Source organism: Petaurus breviceps, unplaced genomic scaffold, assembly GCF_028583685.1.
Source record: "Petaurus breviceps papuanus isolate PSGF00001 unplaced genomic scaffold, PetGlider_PUasm1.0 689, whole genome shotgun sequence".
NCBI classification, from domain to species: Eukaryota; Metazoa; Chordata; class Mammalia; order Diprotodontia; family Petauridae; genus Petaurus; species Petaurus breviceps.
This window is the reverse complement of record NW_027186458.1, coordinates 10,465,444-10,480,738: the sequence shown is the minus strand read 5'-3', so window position 1 is coordinate 10,480,738 and position 15,295 is coordinate 10,465,444. Positions and strand designations below refer to the sequence as shown.

The 15,295-nt window shown below is 45.2% G+C and overlaps 1 protein-coding gene across 1 annotated transcript in view; it reads left to right on the top strand.

Annotated features, from left to right (window-relative positions):
• The window catches only part of MICU3 (mitochondrial calcium uptake family member 3), a 76,266-nt gene that overhangs the window by 9,718 nt on the left and 51,253 nt on the right, over positions 1 to 15,295 (top strand). Inside the window, exon 2 of the mRNA XM_069104981.1 lies at positions 11,527 to 11,680. Coding sequence (XP_068961082.1) covers positions 11,527 to 11,680 — 154 coding nt within the window. The remainder of the gene's footprint in view (positions 1 to 11,526; positions 11,681 to 15,295) is intronic.

Genomic DNA, 15,295 nt, shown 5'->3' with positions numbered 1-15,295 from the left:
TAAGAAAAATATGGGAAGTCACTTTATGGTGAAGAAAATGGTGTCAGAGAGTAACCTGGTCCAGGAGCAGATTGCATGTCATGGGAGCCAAGAAGAATCCCTTTGGCTTGACTCTTAGATCCAGTCCAAAGCTCTTCCACAGAATCACAGCCTCTCAGAGGACAGCTTTTCCAGGCTATTTATAAGTAAAGCTCCCTGCTGCCACATGGCCAACGAGGCATTGGCCAGCCCCCAGAAGGGAACCCCACGACCTCCTGGGACCACCTGAGGGTGCTGTAGGTCATCAGTAGGAAGGTTTTCCTTCCTGACCTACTTAGGAGGGTCTGTGATCTCATTGAAGAAAATGTTTCCTCCGTTTATGCAGATTGCAACCTCCCATGATGCCCCCTCATCGACCTCTTTGCAAGCTGTGCTTCTTCATTCTGCCCTTTGGAGCTTCTCAGGAAGTCTAACCCCAGCTCTTTGGGGCAGATTTCCCAGTGCTTTCAAGCAGCCCTGATGAGTTCTAATTCTGCCTCACTGTCATAGGCAGTGTGACTGTGGGTAATGTATTTTGGCTCCCTGGCCTCATGTTAATCACCTCTAAAATGGGAATTATTGTATAACAGAGAGGTCCCATACATAGATTTAACTTGTATGAACGCAGCTATCTGCCCTGGGGCAAGGAAAAAAGGGAAATCATTCTAAAGCACCAGTGCCTGTCATGCTGTTCTGTGAGCACATCATAAAGCAAGCATCAGATGGGAGAGATGGCTCTTCTGTTCTCTCCGTTGGCACCATGCGGAAAGCAGTCTCTCATCTCTCCAGTCAGACTTTACATTCTGCTTCAGTCAATGGAGTCAATGGTAGGGGCCGATTATCATGGGCATTTCTGCTCAGCTCAAAGGCCCCTACTGTGTGCCCTTGGATTCCTTGTTTCTTCTGCCTGCTATGGCTCCAGATGGGCATATTCAATTAAAATGGTATTGTTCAAAAGAAACTGCAAGGTAAAAGACTATTGTACATTAAGAAGTTATATTCATGCTGAAGGAGAAGGAACGAGTTCCTGCCTCTCACCCTCTTCCTTTCCCCTCCCAACCCCCCTTCTCTTTTACCCCCCCTTTCCTAGCCTGAATGATCCCTAATTATCCTTTGAGTGAATGAGTAGGGATGTGTGAGGGAGAAAAAAAAGTAAATCAACTAACTGATTGATGCATTCAGAAAATGTGTGCAGTGTAGAATACCTGTGGATCTCTCAGCTCCAGAGAGGGGGATAAAAAAAGTCAGCACAACTGTACAGCACTCAGAAAACAAAGGTATAACAGGAGACTCTCTGAGAACATTTCAGTTACCACAGCCTTGCTTTCTGTAGTCTCACAGCATTGAGGGAACAGATACTTGAAACATGATCCAAAGCATTTTATAACATTTCAGTTGCCTCAGGCTTAGCTCTGTAAAAGCTTATCTTGTTTGAGAAAACTCCTACCTCTCATCTTGGTCACTTTTCTGTGAGAAATAAAGGTAAACTAAGGCACAAAAGGTCTGTTCACGTGTGGAAATCTATGAAGCAATTGTGGTTAAGTAACTTGCTCAAGGTTACACGGCCAGGTGTTTCTGGGTGGGTGCTAAGTGTCTGAGCCCAGGATTCGATCTCCAGATCTTCTCAACACTGGAGCCGGTGCTCTTACTTGCTGTGCTACCTGGCCGCCCCTCTCTGTCACTTCCTTAAGTCTAGACAATTGACAAAACAGTCAATCTAGTCCTGAGCTGAAGCCTTTGTTGATTCCCCGGATATCAGAGCATTGGAGGGAACTTAATGAGATGAAAGTTAATAGGCATCCATCTCAGTCTTGAGGAAGGTGAGAAATTCAGCTTCCCCAGTGCAGGGTGGAGCAGGTACTCTTAGCAGTTTGTCTGAAAGCCTGGGAGCTTTCAAGGAGCAAGGAGGAGTACACATGGGATGTGGCAGCCAGACTCACATGTGACCTTTGTCTTAAAGCATTCATCAGCTGTAGGTTGGCCTAGGTGGCCATGCGGTCCCTTCCAGCTCTTAGGGTCAATGGTTCTGTGATGATCTGTGGGCAAACAGGAAGAAGCAGTTATTTGGTGGGGCAATCATCCTGTGATTATGCAGTAGTGAGAAGCAGTCTTCACAAAGAAGCGAAGTCTTTACAAGGGCACTTTTTACTCTCATGGTCAGTTTTCCTACAGAAATGGAGAAGTTTGGAGGAGGGAAGGTTTAGGGGGAAAGGGAACAAGTTCCATCTTAAACATGTTGAGTTTAAGATTGGAAATGTCTCAAAGATAGTTGGTTGAACCACTCCTGGGTCTCTCTGGATCTGGAATCATCTGTATGGAGATGAGAGTCAAGCCCATGACAACCACCCATGAACGTGGAGGATAATCCTAGAAACAGACATTGGCCCCAGTTTGCATTACTGTGCTTGTTGCTCCTGGGTTTATTGCCTGAGAAAAGTCTCCATTCACTTCATGTCCCTCTTACTGCCACATGGAACAGATTCCATCACTGACCTGAGCTCGGACTCAACAGCCAACAAAAGTATCATTGACACCTCCTTGGGATTTCTTTCACCTTTGGATAATTCACTATAAGATTGTCTTTAAGAAGGCATTGGTTCTAATTTTGAAAAGTTATTCCTCAGAAAAAGACTCAAGCTCCAACTTTGATCTAATCCCATATAGTGAGTACTGGAGAAAAGAGTTTGGCATTTGGAGGTCAAGACTGAGCTCAAATCTAGATTCTGACACCTTCAACCCAGGACAAATCATCTCACCTTTGGAGGACTCATTTCCTTCATCCCTGTGAGAGGATTGGATTAGATCAGGGATCTGTGACCTTTAAAAAAAAAAAAGAATCTTGACAACCATCTCAATGTAATTGGCTTACTCTGATGCTGCAGAACATTAGTGCCAGTGGGTCCTCAAAGGCTCTGCTGGCACACTACAAGCTTCTAGAAGGTTTGGCCAACCTAGACAGACTTGGAGGCTCTGAGTATTACCTGGTGACTGTTGTCCCAGAACCAGCCTGGCTAAGTTTGGAGAGGCCCATTGCTCCGTGGCCTACAGGCTAGTAGGATTTCCAACCACCAAATGTCATCTACTAAATAACGCTGGGTTCTGTGTCAGTTGAGGGAGTAACTGCCTGGCAAAATCAGAGATCCTTTTAAAAATATTAAACTATAAACATATGCTGCGTTTATTTAAGTATTTTATAGTTTATAGTTTTTTATAATTTTTAGTTTTATAGGTTTTTTTCCACCAACACTTCTCTACATAATTGTAGCTTGGTGAATTTATATTGTGTACTAAGCTAGGTATGAATATGACTATCAATATTTATATTTTACTTGAAAAATCATTTTTTTAAAAAGTGATGGAGTTTGGGGCGAGGGGGAGGAATGTATATGAAATTAACTTTTGAAACATATATTAGATTTGGATAAGAAAATAATAGAGCTTTGAGTCCAATCAACTTTATTTGAAAAATTGTATTATGCAAAGTAGGTCAGCCAGTAAATGCAGGTGTACTCGTATTAGTTTGACATTTGTAATATAAGGATAATACCACTAATCGGAGATTCGTGACACTTTGCCCGAGGGAAATCGGGATGCTTAGTTTGTAAAAGGCACAGAGTGTTAACATGATACAAGATCATTGTAATTTGCAGGCAAGAAAGGCATCCAAGAGGATTAGTGAGCTGAAGTTTAGATATCCTCCACCTCCCCTTTATTTGTTAGCTGGCTTTGGGTTTTTCCCTGAATGTTCATAATGGTGATGTTGAAACTTCAAAAGATTTAAATTTAGAGAAACTCTGCAAAGTTCAAAAGTGAGGTCTACCGTTTCTTATGACACTGTGGCCTTCTCCTGGCCTAAGATTTCCTCCTTCCTTACCTTTAATGTTTTGGTAGATCTAGTATCCTTCATTGAATTGGTAGGTTCAACTTCTTGTACACTGAAAGGTTCAGCAAGGTTAGATTTAACAATTCCCCTGGAATATAAGAGACTTGGCTTCAGGTTGGATTGAAGATGACAACTTAGACTTAAGGTTGGTGTTGATGGAAAGAAAAGACCTGTCTATGTAAGGGGCAGCTTAATGGGTATAGCCCTGGGCCTGGAGTCAGGAAGATTCATCTTCTTAAGTTCAAATCTGGCCTCAGACATGTACTAGCTGTGTGGCCCTGGGCAAGTCACTTCACCCTTTTTGCCTCAGTTTCCTCATCTGTAAAATGAGCTGGAGAAAGAAATGGCAAATCCCTCTAGTATCTCTACCAACAAAATCCCAAATGGGGCCACGAGAGTCAGACATGACTGAAAAATTACTAAAGCCCTTCACCATACTTGATACCCTTTCCTATGTACTTTAGTTTATGACTAATGCCCAGAACAACTCAGATGAGGTGGGTGGAGGGAAAGCCCTGTGCTGCTGTCCCATCTACAGAGGGAGGTCTGACTCCTTATTGACCAAGAGAATGCTAAGCACAATGAGGTCACCCCTCGGCGAGTTAGGGGGTGTCTTCCTCAAGCATGTGAAGACGCCCCCCTCCCTGCGGAATGGGTAGATGAAAACACGTTCCAATGGCCATGAAGGAGGCTGAAGCCTTGGTCAGACATCAGAGGTGCCAAGGTCAGCCACTGCATCTGGAGCAGTCACCAGTTGCCCTGACTTTTGTCTCATCACTGGACTCTGAGAGAATGAGGACAGTGATTTGGCACAAGTCTGCTTCCCTTCAGTTCAGTTTATGCATGCATCAGAAGAGATCACCCCTGCCGTGGTACCATTATACCCACCTCCTAGAACTGTGCTGAAAGGCAAGTGAAGATGCAGCAGGTTTGGACACACTGGGAGCTGTGGTCACAGCCCTGCACACAGGCAGCCCAGGTCACAGGCTTATCTTTCCACTGGCTGGAGAAGCAGTGGTATTTGGCAGCCCCTGGGTGTCTGAGCTGCCCACCTCATGGTGACAAAGGGGTCCCCCAAACTGTCTGCTTCACCCAACGCTGGCCTTGCTAGGTAGACATGGCAAAGTGCTATGGCTGATGCCTTTTTTTCATTTTTCAAATGCTTTATTAACTTCTGATTTACATCATTCATTTCTGCCAGATGTTGAGCTACAAATTTTCTCCCCGTTTTTCCCTTACCCACCACCCCAAAACAGGAGTCCCACAGGATAGCCCCTCCTCCATTCTGCTCTCTCCTATATCTTCTCCCATACCCCCTTCGACTTTTCCAGTAGGGCATAGTGGATCTCTATGCTCCAGTGCCTGTATAACTTATTTCCAAATTACATGTAAAATATTATTAATAATATTATGTATATATATATATATATTTTAAACATTTGATTTTAAAACTTTGAATTCCAGATTCATTCCCTTCCTCCTTTGTCACACACCCTTACTGGGAAGATAAGCAGTTCAGTAAAGGTTGTACATGTGTGGCTAATACAAAACATTTCCATAGTGGATATATTACAAAAGACTGACTATATTTCCCTCCCTCTTATCCTACCTCCCACTTGTTATGTTCTCTACTTTGATCCCATCCCTTTTCAAAAGTGGATGCTTCCAACTTCCCTCCCCCCCCCCTAGCCTGCCCTCCCTTTTATCATCCCCCCTCTCATCCCCTTCCCCCCACTCTCCTATAGGGTGAGATACCCTATTTAGCGTGTATTTCATTCCCTCCCTAAGCCAAATTAAATGAGAATAATGTTGACCCATTCCCTTTTGCCTTCAATTGTAACCATTTCCCTTGCCTCTTCTATATGATATAGTTTACCCCATTCTGTCTCTCCCCATCTCTTCTCATTATATTCCTCTCACACCTCTTAATTTCACCTTTTAAGTATCATCCCTTCCTATTAAATTGGTCCTGTGCCCTCTATCTATGTATACCTGTAAACATATATACACACATTCACATATGTATTCATATGCCCATATACCCTCCAATATAGACATGTGTGCATATGTGTATATATATATATTATATATATATATATATATATATATAATTCTATTCCCTTCAACTATTTTCATACTGAGAAAAGTTTCATAAGTTACAATTATTGTTTTTCCATATAGGGATGTTAATAGTTCAACTTTGATAAGTTCCTTATGATTTCTTTTCCCTGTTTAGCTTCTCATGCTTCTCTTGCTTCTTGTATCTGACTTTCTATTCAACTCTGGTGTTTTCATCAAGAATTCTTGAAAGTCCTCTGTTCCACTGAATGACTATATTTTCCCCTGAAAGATGATACTCACTTTTGCTGGGTAGGTGATTCTTGGTTTTAATCCCAGTTCCTTTGACCTCCGGAATATCATATTCCAAGCCCTTCAATCCCTCAGTGTAGAAGCTGCCAGATCCTGAGTTATCCTGATTGTTTTTCCACAATATTCAAATTGTTTCTTCCTGGCTGCTTGTAATATTCTCTCCTTGATCTGGGAATTCCGGAACCTGGCTATAATATTCCTAGGAGTTTTCTTTTTGGAATCTTTTTCAGGGAGTGATCGGTAGATTCTTTCAACCTCTATTTTGCCCTCTGGTTCTAAAACATCAGGGCAGTTTTCCTTGAGAATTTCTTGGAGGATTATTTCTAGGTTCTTTCTTTGATCATGGCTTTCAGGTAGTCCAATAATTTTAAAATTATCTCTCCTGGATCTATTTTCCAAGTCAGTGGTTTTTCCAATGAGATATTTCACATTGCCTTCTGTTTTTTTTTTCATTTGTCTGAATCTGTTTAATAGTATCTTGATTTCTCATAAAGGCATTAGCTTCCATTTGCTCCAATCTAATTCTGAAGGAATGATTCTCTTCAGTGAGCTTTTGAGATTCTTTTTCCATCTGGCAAATTCGGCTTTTTAAGGCATTTTTCTCCTCATTGAAGAGGAGAATTTTGAATTTTCTCCTCCTTTTTGAGCCTCTTTTGCCATTTGAGTTAGTCTGTTTTTTAAGGTGTGATTTTCCTCAATCAGGCTGTTGACTCTCATTTCATAATTTTCTTGCATCGTTCTCATTTCTCTTCCCAATTTTTCCTCCACTTCTCTTATCTGCTTCTTATTGTCATCTGTGGCCTGTAAGCAGCTCGTATTTTCCTTTGAAGCTTTTGGTGCAGGAGTTCTGACTTCACTATCTTCCTCCTGTTCCATGCTTTGATCCTTTTTGTCCCCAAAATAGGAGTCTAATATTGGATTCTTCTGTTTGCTTTGCTTCCTTTGCCTGGTCATGTTGCCACTCAATTACTTGACTTTTGGGCTTTTTGCCACAGTAGGACTCTGCTACCAGACAGGGGAGCTTTGTACCAAAAGCTGGGGTTTTCTCAGCTGCCAGAGGTATTAGATGGGTGCCCTCTCTGAAGCCTCCACACGGTCTGGCAAGCTGGACACACACCCCAGGACCTCCACCCTAGACTGTAATCCAGATCCAAGAAGGTTAAAGCAAGAGCGATTACCTCTCAGACTGGTCACTTGGTCCCCCTACACTCTGCAGGCCGGGAGCTGAAGCTGCCACGTGGAGCTGGCTGACTGTGTGGCGTCTCAGCAGCTTCTCGCCCCAGGAGCAAAAGCCGGTACACTCCCACCTACTGGTCCCATAGTCCAGACTGCACTGACCTCTCACTTTGTCCTTTGCATCTGTGTGTTGATAAATCTGGAAATGGCCACAGCTGCTGCTGATCTGAAGTCCCTCCAGCCAGTGGCTGGTCAGGCCCGCCCTAGGGCTAAAACCTTAGCTTGTGTGTGGCTGGGCTGGGCTCCTTGAGCGCTGCACTGGCCAATTCCTGCCAGCCTGCCCTGCTATCTTCAGCGGGAGCTTAGCTTCTCTATGTTGTTTTGTGGGTTCTGCAGCTCCAGAGTTTGATTTATATGAATTGGAGGTGGTGGGAGCCAGAGTCCTGTGCAGGTCCTGTTTCAACTCCACCTCAGGCTGATGTCTTTTTATTTGCTTACAAATGGGATTGAAGTGAAGCAGAGTTGGGCATGTCATTGGCTCTACAAGGCCTCTGTCAGCTGCCTTCATGATTTCTGGAACAAGTTCTTCTTGTCCTCCCCTTCTCCTGGGGAAGTCTTTCCCATGCTCAGGGCAGACCCCCCTAACTCACTGGGGCTTGAGACCCCTCTGTCCCCTCCACCTTGGCTTCACCCATCCTTCAAGATGATTTACAGGGAGGTGGGGTGGCCCCTGTGCAAGCTGCAGCCTCCTGAAGCCACAGATGAGAGTTGGGCCACACGTGGACACCCAAGGGGGACGAGCAGCCCTCCCACCAAAGAAGCTGGTCCACCTAAGGGATTAGGAGAAAGAAGGAGTGCATCCGTGGATTCCAGCTTGTTCTGTCCTTGCCCCCTTCTGTTTCAGGGCCTACGTGCCTCTAGCTGGTCCCTGACAGGGGACACCTCCTTTGTAGCAGGGGATGGTCTGCTTGTGGCCACACATGCCTCTCCCTTGTCCTGGGAACGACTCTCAGCTTCTCTTTGGCCACCCTAGTGGTCCATGACTGCTGGCAGACGCCATCACCAGATCAACATTAGCCAGAGGAGGAAAAGATGGACCTTTGTTCCGTCAAGAGATCGGTGTCATGACAAGAACTGTGAGAGTTCTGAGGGGAGCCCGCTTCTTCAGCCTGCTTCTGTATCCCATCAGACATCCTCACCCTCATCATGCCATGCTCCCCAGTGCTCTCGCCATCCTTCCTGCCACAAACCCAAGGCCAGCTGAATCTGTCTCCTCCAGGAAGCCTGCAGGCCACTGTGCTGTCCCTCTGAGCGTCAGCCATACACATTACCCTTAATTGTCCTTTTGCTTCCTGCGTGCTCAGCTGATTTCTGAAATGGCCTCTATGCTCTTGGAGGGAAGGAATGCACCTTCCACCATAGCAACAGACTCTGCTGCCCTTAAAACAGCACCAGTCACATAGTAGGTGTTTCATAAACTCTCATAAACTAACCAGCGGACCTACTGAAAAGGAATTAGGGCATAGATTTTGTGGAAATAAACACAAAAGTCAGAACTTTTGGCATTACACACGTCTCCTGCTTACCTGCTTGAAACTAAAGAGAGTCATTCACTTATCCTGAGTATGTCCAGTGGGTGAAGCATTTGCCTTCACACATAGCATGGAAGACCTGTAAGCATGCCAGATGAAATGCTGAGAGCAGCCCTTGGTGATAAGAACAGCATCCCCTGTGTTCCAGGCCCTCTGGTTGGGCTAAGGGGCAATGTGGTCCTAAGTGTCATCTCAATAACATAGGTCACCTCAGGGAGGCCTGAGGTCAGCTGGGGCCTATGTTTGGTGCGGGGATCCTCTAACACCAGGTCTGGCCAGCAGCAGCCCAAGCTAGTGGGCCAGCCATGGTGATAGCAGTGGCCCAGGCCCTCAGCAGCTGCAGGGCTAAATGTGAGCTCAGCTAGAATTACAGGAACCCTAAATGCCAGACCACACGGCCCTCATCTCATAACTAGCCCCAATGACGTTTTTTGTGGCTACACTTTCTCCCACAAGGTTCCCGAGGCCTCCCCAAGGCTTATCTCAGCCCCATCAGAGCAGGAATAGAGCCTTGGTGCCTTTAAAGGAAGGGTAAAATCGACCTGTCTCCCATCAGTCTCCCACTTCAGATCTGACCAAGGCGATAAGGTCTCTTCTCCCTCATTTACAAAAGAAACTCTCTCAACTCCCACCACTGCTGTCATGAACCACACACAATTGATAGCCACCAAAATGTGGGAGAACAGCTGGGATAGCAAAGGAATTGAAATGGTTACAATCAGGGCAGCACAAGTGTGGACACAGGCAGCTTCTGCATGTCAGCCTGAAGGACAAATTCTGTCTGTCCATCTGTGTCTCTATCTCTCTGTCTTTCTGTCCATCTCTGTTCTCCTTCCCCCACTGGGCAGGAAAGAGGCCCAGAAAAGAGCCCCCCACAACTGAGCTGGGAATGCAGGGCTGGTAGATAAATTCCCTTAATGGGCAGAGAGAAGCCCTGGCAGCCCTGGCAAAGGGCTCAGACCTCACCAGCTCTGGCCACCATCCCTTTAGCTTCTGCTTCCCAGTATCCCCGGTCACTACCAACATTTCAGTTCAGTTTCTAAGAGTCCCAGAGGGGATGACAGAAAAGGGGGCATCTCTCTGGCCCTCTATCCCCCACTGCTTTGGGAGGGAGGACAGATTCTTCTCTTTCTCTTTCCCAGTCCTCACCCCACATGTCACTTTCTGTGGCCGCTGGGCAGTAGTCTGTTTGGTTGCCACATGTAACCAGGGTGTTACCTCTGGCAGCACTCACTGACTGGCAAGCCAGGAAGCAAGAAGTGAGTGGTATCTATAAGGAAGCGTTTTGTGTGTGTTTGAAAGGAGCTCTTTTTAGTGAAACGTTCTGGTAGTTTGGATAATTGCTTTTCAAGCACACTGAATACTTTCAAGTCACTTGGATGCTGTTATGTGACTTACTATGCTTGGTACATGAGAAAAGTGGCATAATTAACTCCGTTGGAGTCCTCCTGTGACTCTGTGTCACCGCACTGACTTGACCCTGGGTTCTGGAAAACTATGCCAGGGTAGGGCAAGCTTTAGTGAGATGCGGAATGTCTTGAGCTCAGCCCCATGGTCAGGGTTCTTGGAGAGGCTTGGTCCCCAAGGCAGGGAAGGGCCAGGGCTTCTACAAGTGTCAAAATAATCATGTTGTCATCAGTGTCCAAAAAGGCACGTGTGTCTACCTGGGGTCATCTGTGTGCCATCTGCAGACAAGACGCGTGTGTGTGTGTGAAAGAAGGAAGTGATTCCTTTAGCAGTTCCCTTCAGTCGTGAATGAATTCAAGGTATTCCAAGTCCACTTTCCAGATGGATGCTCTTTTTTCTGGCTGCCATAACCAGGTAGCTCACATTTGGGCAAACACTTACCATTTGCAGAGATTCTTCATGAATTTCATGTCCTTTGAGTGTCACAGCGCCCTCCTGACAGGCATCATTAGCCTTGGTTCAGAGATGACCAAATGAAGGGTTTTGACTCAGGTCTTCTAATTCTCCTTTTTCTGCTTTTGTTTTCCAACATGTCCCAGTTGTCTCAATAGAATATGTTCTGGAGAAAGAATGAATTAATTTCTTAGCACTAGGACACAGGTTATAGAACCTCTTACTTTAGTTTTCTGTTTATGGAAATCATTTAAAGTTTCCTGTAGTTCACTGAAGGAAATAACAGTAAAATGATGGTAGGAAAATTTTGGCATGGGTGCTCATGAAACTGAGGAAAGCATACTTTGGCTTTGATCTCACTGCAAAAAGAGGACCATCCACTAATTCTATCTAGAACTATCTGGTAATGACATCTCCAATTAGCTGTGTTAACTAGAGGACCTTCCCTAAATGGCAGAATCAGCACTTTGTTTCCACTTTGTCTCTGCCAGTAACTTGCTGTCTGACCACAGATGTGCCTGTTATTTCATAGCCGCAGACTTCTCTGTCTCTACCCCCAGCTCTCCTGTTCCGTTTCTTCCCACACTCCATCCCCCAGAAAATGACCAGTGTCTCTCCCTTTTGCAGGTCACTGCCAGTAAAGCTGATTTGGAGGACTTAGACGTCTTTGCCACTTCTCGGGAGCGACGCTTTCGATTATTTGCTTCTTTAGAATGTGAAGGACAATTATTCATGACTCCACATGATTTCATTCTGGCTGTCACAAGTGATGAGCCCAAACGTAAGTGTGATTTTAAAAACCACTTATCTTCTTGGTTAGTTTTTATTCTTTGCAGGTTACTTTGCCAGACCGGGGAACCCCATGCCCTAGTGGCCAGAGGTCTAAAGTCCAGTGGCAGGGATTGGAGACCTGGCTGTGCCCCTTCCAGCTGAGGCCGCTGAGGCTCAGAGGGGGAGATTCCCAGCCACAGTCACACAGGATTCCCACACAGGCCTTGCCCTGTAGTCTACCTCTCTGCTCCCACCTTCCTCCCTTGTAAAATGAGAAAAATGACACCGATTTCATGACTTGCCTCCCTGGGGTCTTGTAAAGAAAACATCTTACCGACCTGAAAGCGGTCTGCAGATGTCCACTATGGGTATTTTCCATATTTCTTAAGCAGACCCCCTAGCTCCCTCCTTCCTTCAGCAGCTCTCAGATCTCCCGACTTGGGTTTTCCTCCAAGTGGTTACAATAGCAGGTGAGCAGGACTTTGCAGAGGAACCACCCCCCACCCCCACCACCCCACCCTATGCACAATAAAGGCTGGCCCCTCTTGGACTCAGTGCATTCCAGGTAGACCCTTGGGGGTCTTCCAAAGGAAGCGCCCAGCTTGTGCTCCCATCTCCCAAAGTCTGGGGCAGAGGCTTTTGTTGGAAAGGAGCTGGCACGTATTGGGTCCCACCATGTGACTCTCCATGGCCCTTTTTTGTTACCCACAATTCTAATTCCTGGGGGACAGTGGTGTTCTAAGATCCGCACCCAGAGGACAGAACTAGGAGAAACTTTGCTGCAGAAAGAAGCTTCTAGAATCATGAAAAGCACCAGGCAGGTTTCCAGCTGCCACCCATGGGACTCCCTTCAGACCTAGGCCTTCCTCACTGTCCATCTGCAGTTTTGTTCAAAGAGAATGTGCTCATATACTTGCCCAAGTTGGGGAGCATTGCTGGCCTTGGGCTTCTCCCCTCCCTTGGCCTTCCATTGTTCATCCCTGCAGCCCCCTTCCATATTGCTATGCTAACCTCTCTTGAGTAAGAATCGCGGATTTCATTGCCGAGGTCCTGCAATGTTCTAGGCCCTAGGACCATCCAGTCACAGGGCTAGAATAGAAAGGGACCTCCAAGCCCATCCAGTAAGCCCACCGATTTTACAGATGAATACAATGAGGCCCTAAACAGGAAAAAAATAAAATAAAATGGAATGAAATGAGGTTCAAGGACTTTGCCATGGCTCTCCAGGTAGTTTCTGAACCAGGATTTGAATACAAGTCCTGTATCTCCAAGGTTAGCATTCTGTCCATGATACCAACTCCCCCCCATTTCCTTAGTACAATATGGCCTATAAATAGCAACATCAGGAAGGCCTCAACAAGGATGGGGAGCCCTCTTCCTCTTGTCCCTGCACAAGGAAGGCCTCTTTCCTGATCAGAATGAGTGACTTTAGGGAGCCTGTGCTCCCTCCCTATTCCATGCCTCTCCAGGCCTCATGTGCAAGTCACAAGGAGTACCTCTGTGTGGAAGGATCTTGTGTGATCTACCCATGGGATCTACCCAGAGTCCCCTTTTGACACAAGGAGACTTTTTAAAATGACCATACAATAAGCATGAATAGGATTTTGTGTTCTTTGTACTTTTTGGTCAGTTGTTGGATTGTAAATCTGTAATCTACAATACAGAAATCTTTACAAAAATCTACTTGTTTCTTCTATTTTCATCAAAGATACTCTCAATATGCATTATTCTTTAAAAAAGATTTTCTAAGAGGTGTAGTGGAAAAAAGGCAAAAGGAAAGTTCTGACTAAACCCAATGTCCTCCCCCACCACCTGAGAGTCAGAAATACAGTGGGTGATACAGAAAATTAACAATTAAGAGAGAAAAATGAAAAAGAAAACCCTACCCCGTAGTCCTCATGGGAAGAAAAAAAGACAGCAAAGACCCAAGAGATTGGCTTCTCTCTCTGCCCATTGCCCCTCCTACCCACAAACTGCTTCTAGTGCCCCTGCATGCCAAATGCCTATGGGTTGATATGGAGAACTGGGAGGGAAGAAGAGAAGAAATAAGCATTTATTAAATGCCTACTAGATGCCAGACTCTGCCCAAAGTTCTTTACAATTATGATATCATTTAATCTTCACAACCTGGAAGGTAGATGCTGTTGTCACCCCCCTTTTACAGATGAGGAAGTTGAGGCTGACAGGGGTTAAGTGATTTGCCCAGGGTCACATAGCTAGTACAGAAATTTGTACAAAAAATATTTATAGCAACCCTTTTTGTGATGGCTAAGAATTGGACATCGAGGGGATGCCCATAAGTTGGAGAATATGGCTAAACAAGCTGTTATATAATTGTAGTGGAATATTATTGTGCTATAAGAAATAACAAGTGGGATGATTTCAGAAAAACCTGGAAAGACTGACATGAACTGATACATAGTGAAGTGAACAGAACCAGGACAACAGTGTACACAGTAACAGCAGTATTGTTTTTCTTTCCTTTTCTTTTCTTTTTTTTGCTTTTTGGAGGGCAATTGGGGTTAAGTGATTTGCCCAAGGTCACATGGCTAGTTTTTGTGTTAAGTGTCTAAGGCCACATTTGAACTCAGGTCCTCCTGACTCCAGGGCCGGTGCTCTACTCACTGCGCCACCTAGCCACCAACAGCAATGTTGTTTGATGAAGAATTGCAGCTATCCTCAGCAATACAATGTTCCAAGACAATCCCAAAGGACTAATGTGAAGCAGACTGTCCTCCTCCATAGAAAGAATTGATATTGATTGAATACAGTTTGAGGCATGCTATTTTTTCATTTCTTTCTTTCTTTTTTCTTTTATTTGAGTCTTCTTATACAAAGTGACTAATATGGAAATGTTTTACATAATTGTACATGTATAACATATCTGATTGCTTATCCTCTTGGGTTGGAAGGGATAGAATGTAGAATTCAAAACTTTAAAAAAGAGTTTTTAAATTCTTAAAAGGAAAAGGAGGGAAAGCCAAGTGTGGGCTGATGCACAGTCTCAAATTGGGGAGAATAGATTTCAAGAGGATCAGTAAAAGTGTAGGATCCCATGGACCCAAAACCTGGATGGGAAGTCATCCCAAGACAGAGAGACCTCAAGAATTCACTTCTGAGGAAAAAGAGCAAAGTACTTCTAAGGAGAAGGCAAATGAGGAGCTGTCTGAAGAGACCTGTCTCAACGCGCAGGAAACTGATGGACTCACTTAGATTTGCAAAAGATGGGCACAGGAGGTGGAAGCAAGGCGAGGTGATAGAGAATGATGCAGGATCACAGCAGAGCCTCATGAGAAACGGGCCGAGTGCTGAGACCAGCAGAAAATCCAAAGATGACCCAAAGGGTTCTGTTTAAAGGCTGCCTGTATTGGGGAAAGAGAAGATTGAAAGAAGGGCTCGGACAACGGCTCAGGGTGGACAGAAGGACGACAGCAGGTAACAGGCAGAGGGAAAGTTGCTCAGTCCCTGTTTTATTTGTATCTTCTCTGCCAAGTAGAATGATCTCTGGACTGGGGAGAATAGAGAAGAAATGAATTGTGGGTACCCAAGATAAGTAGGGAGGTGGTAGGAGGGCACGCACCTGCCTTTGATGAGTCCAAGTCAGCAGGTACAGAACTGCATTGCA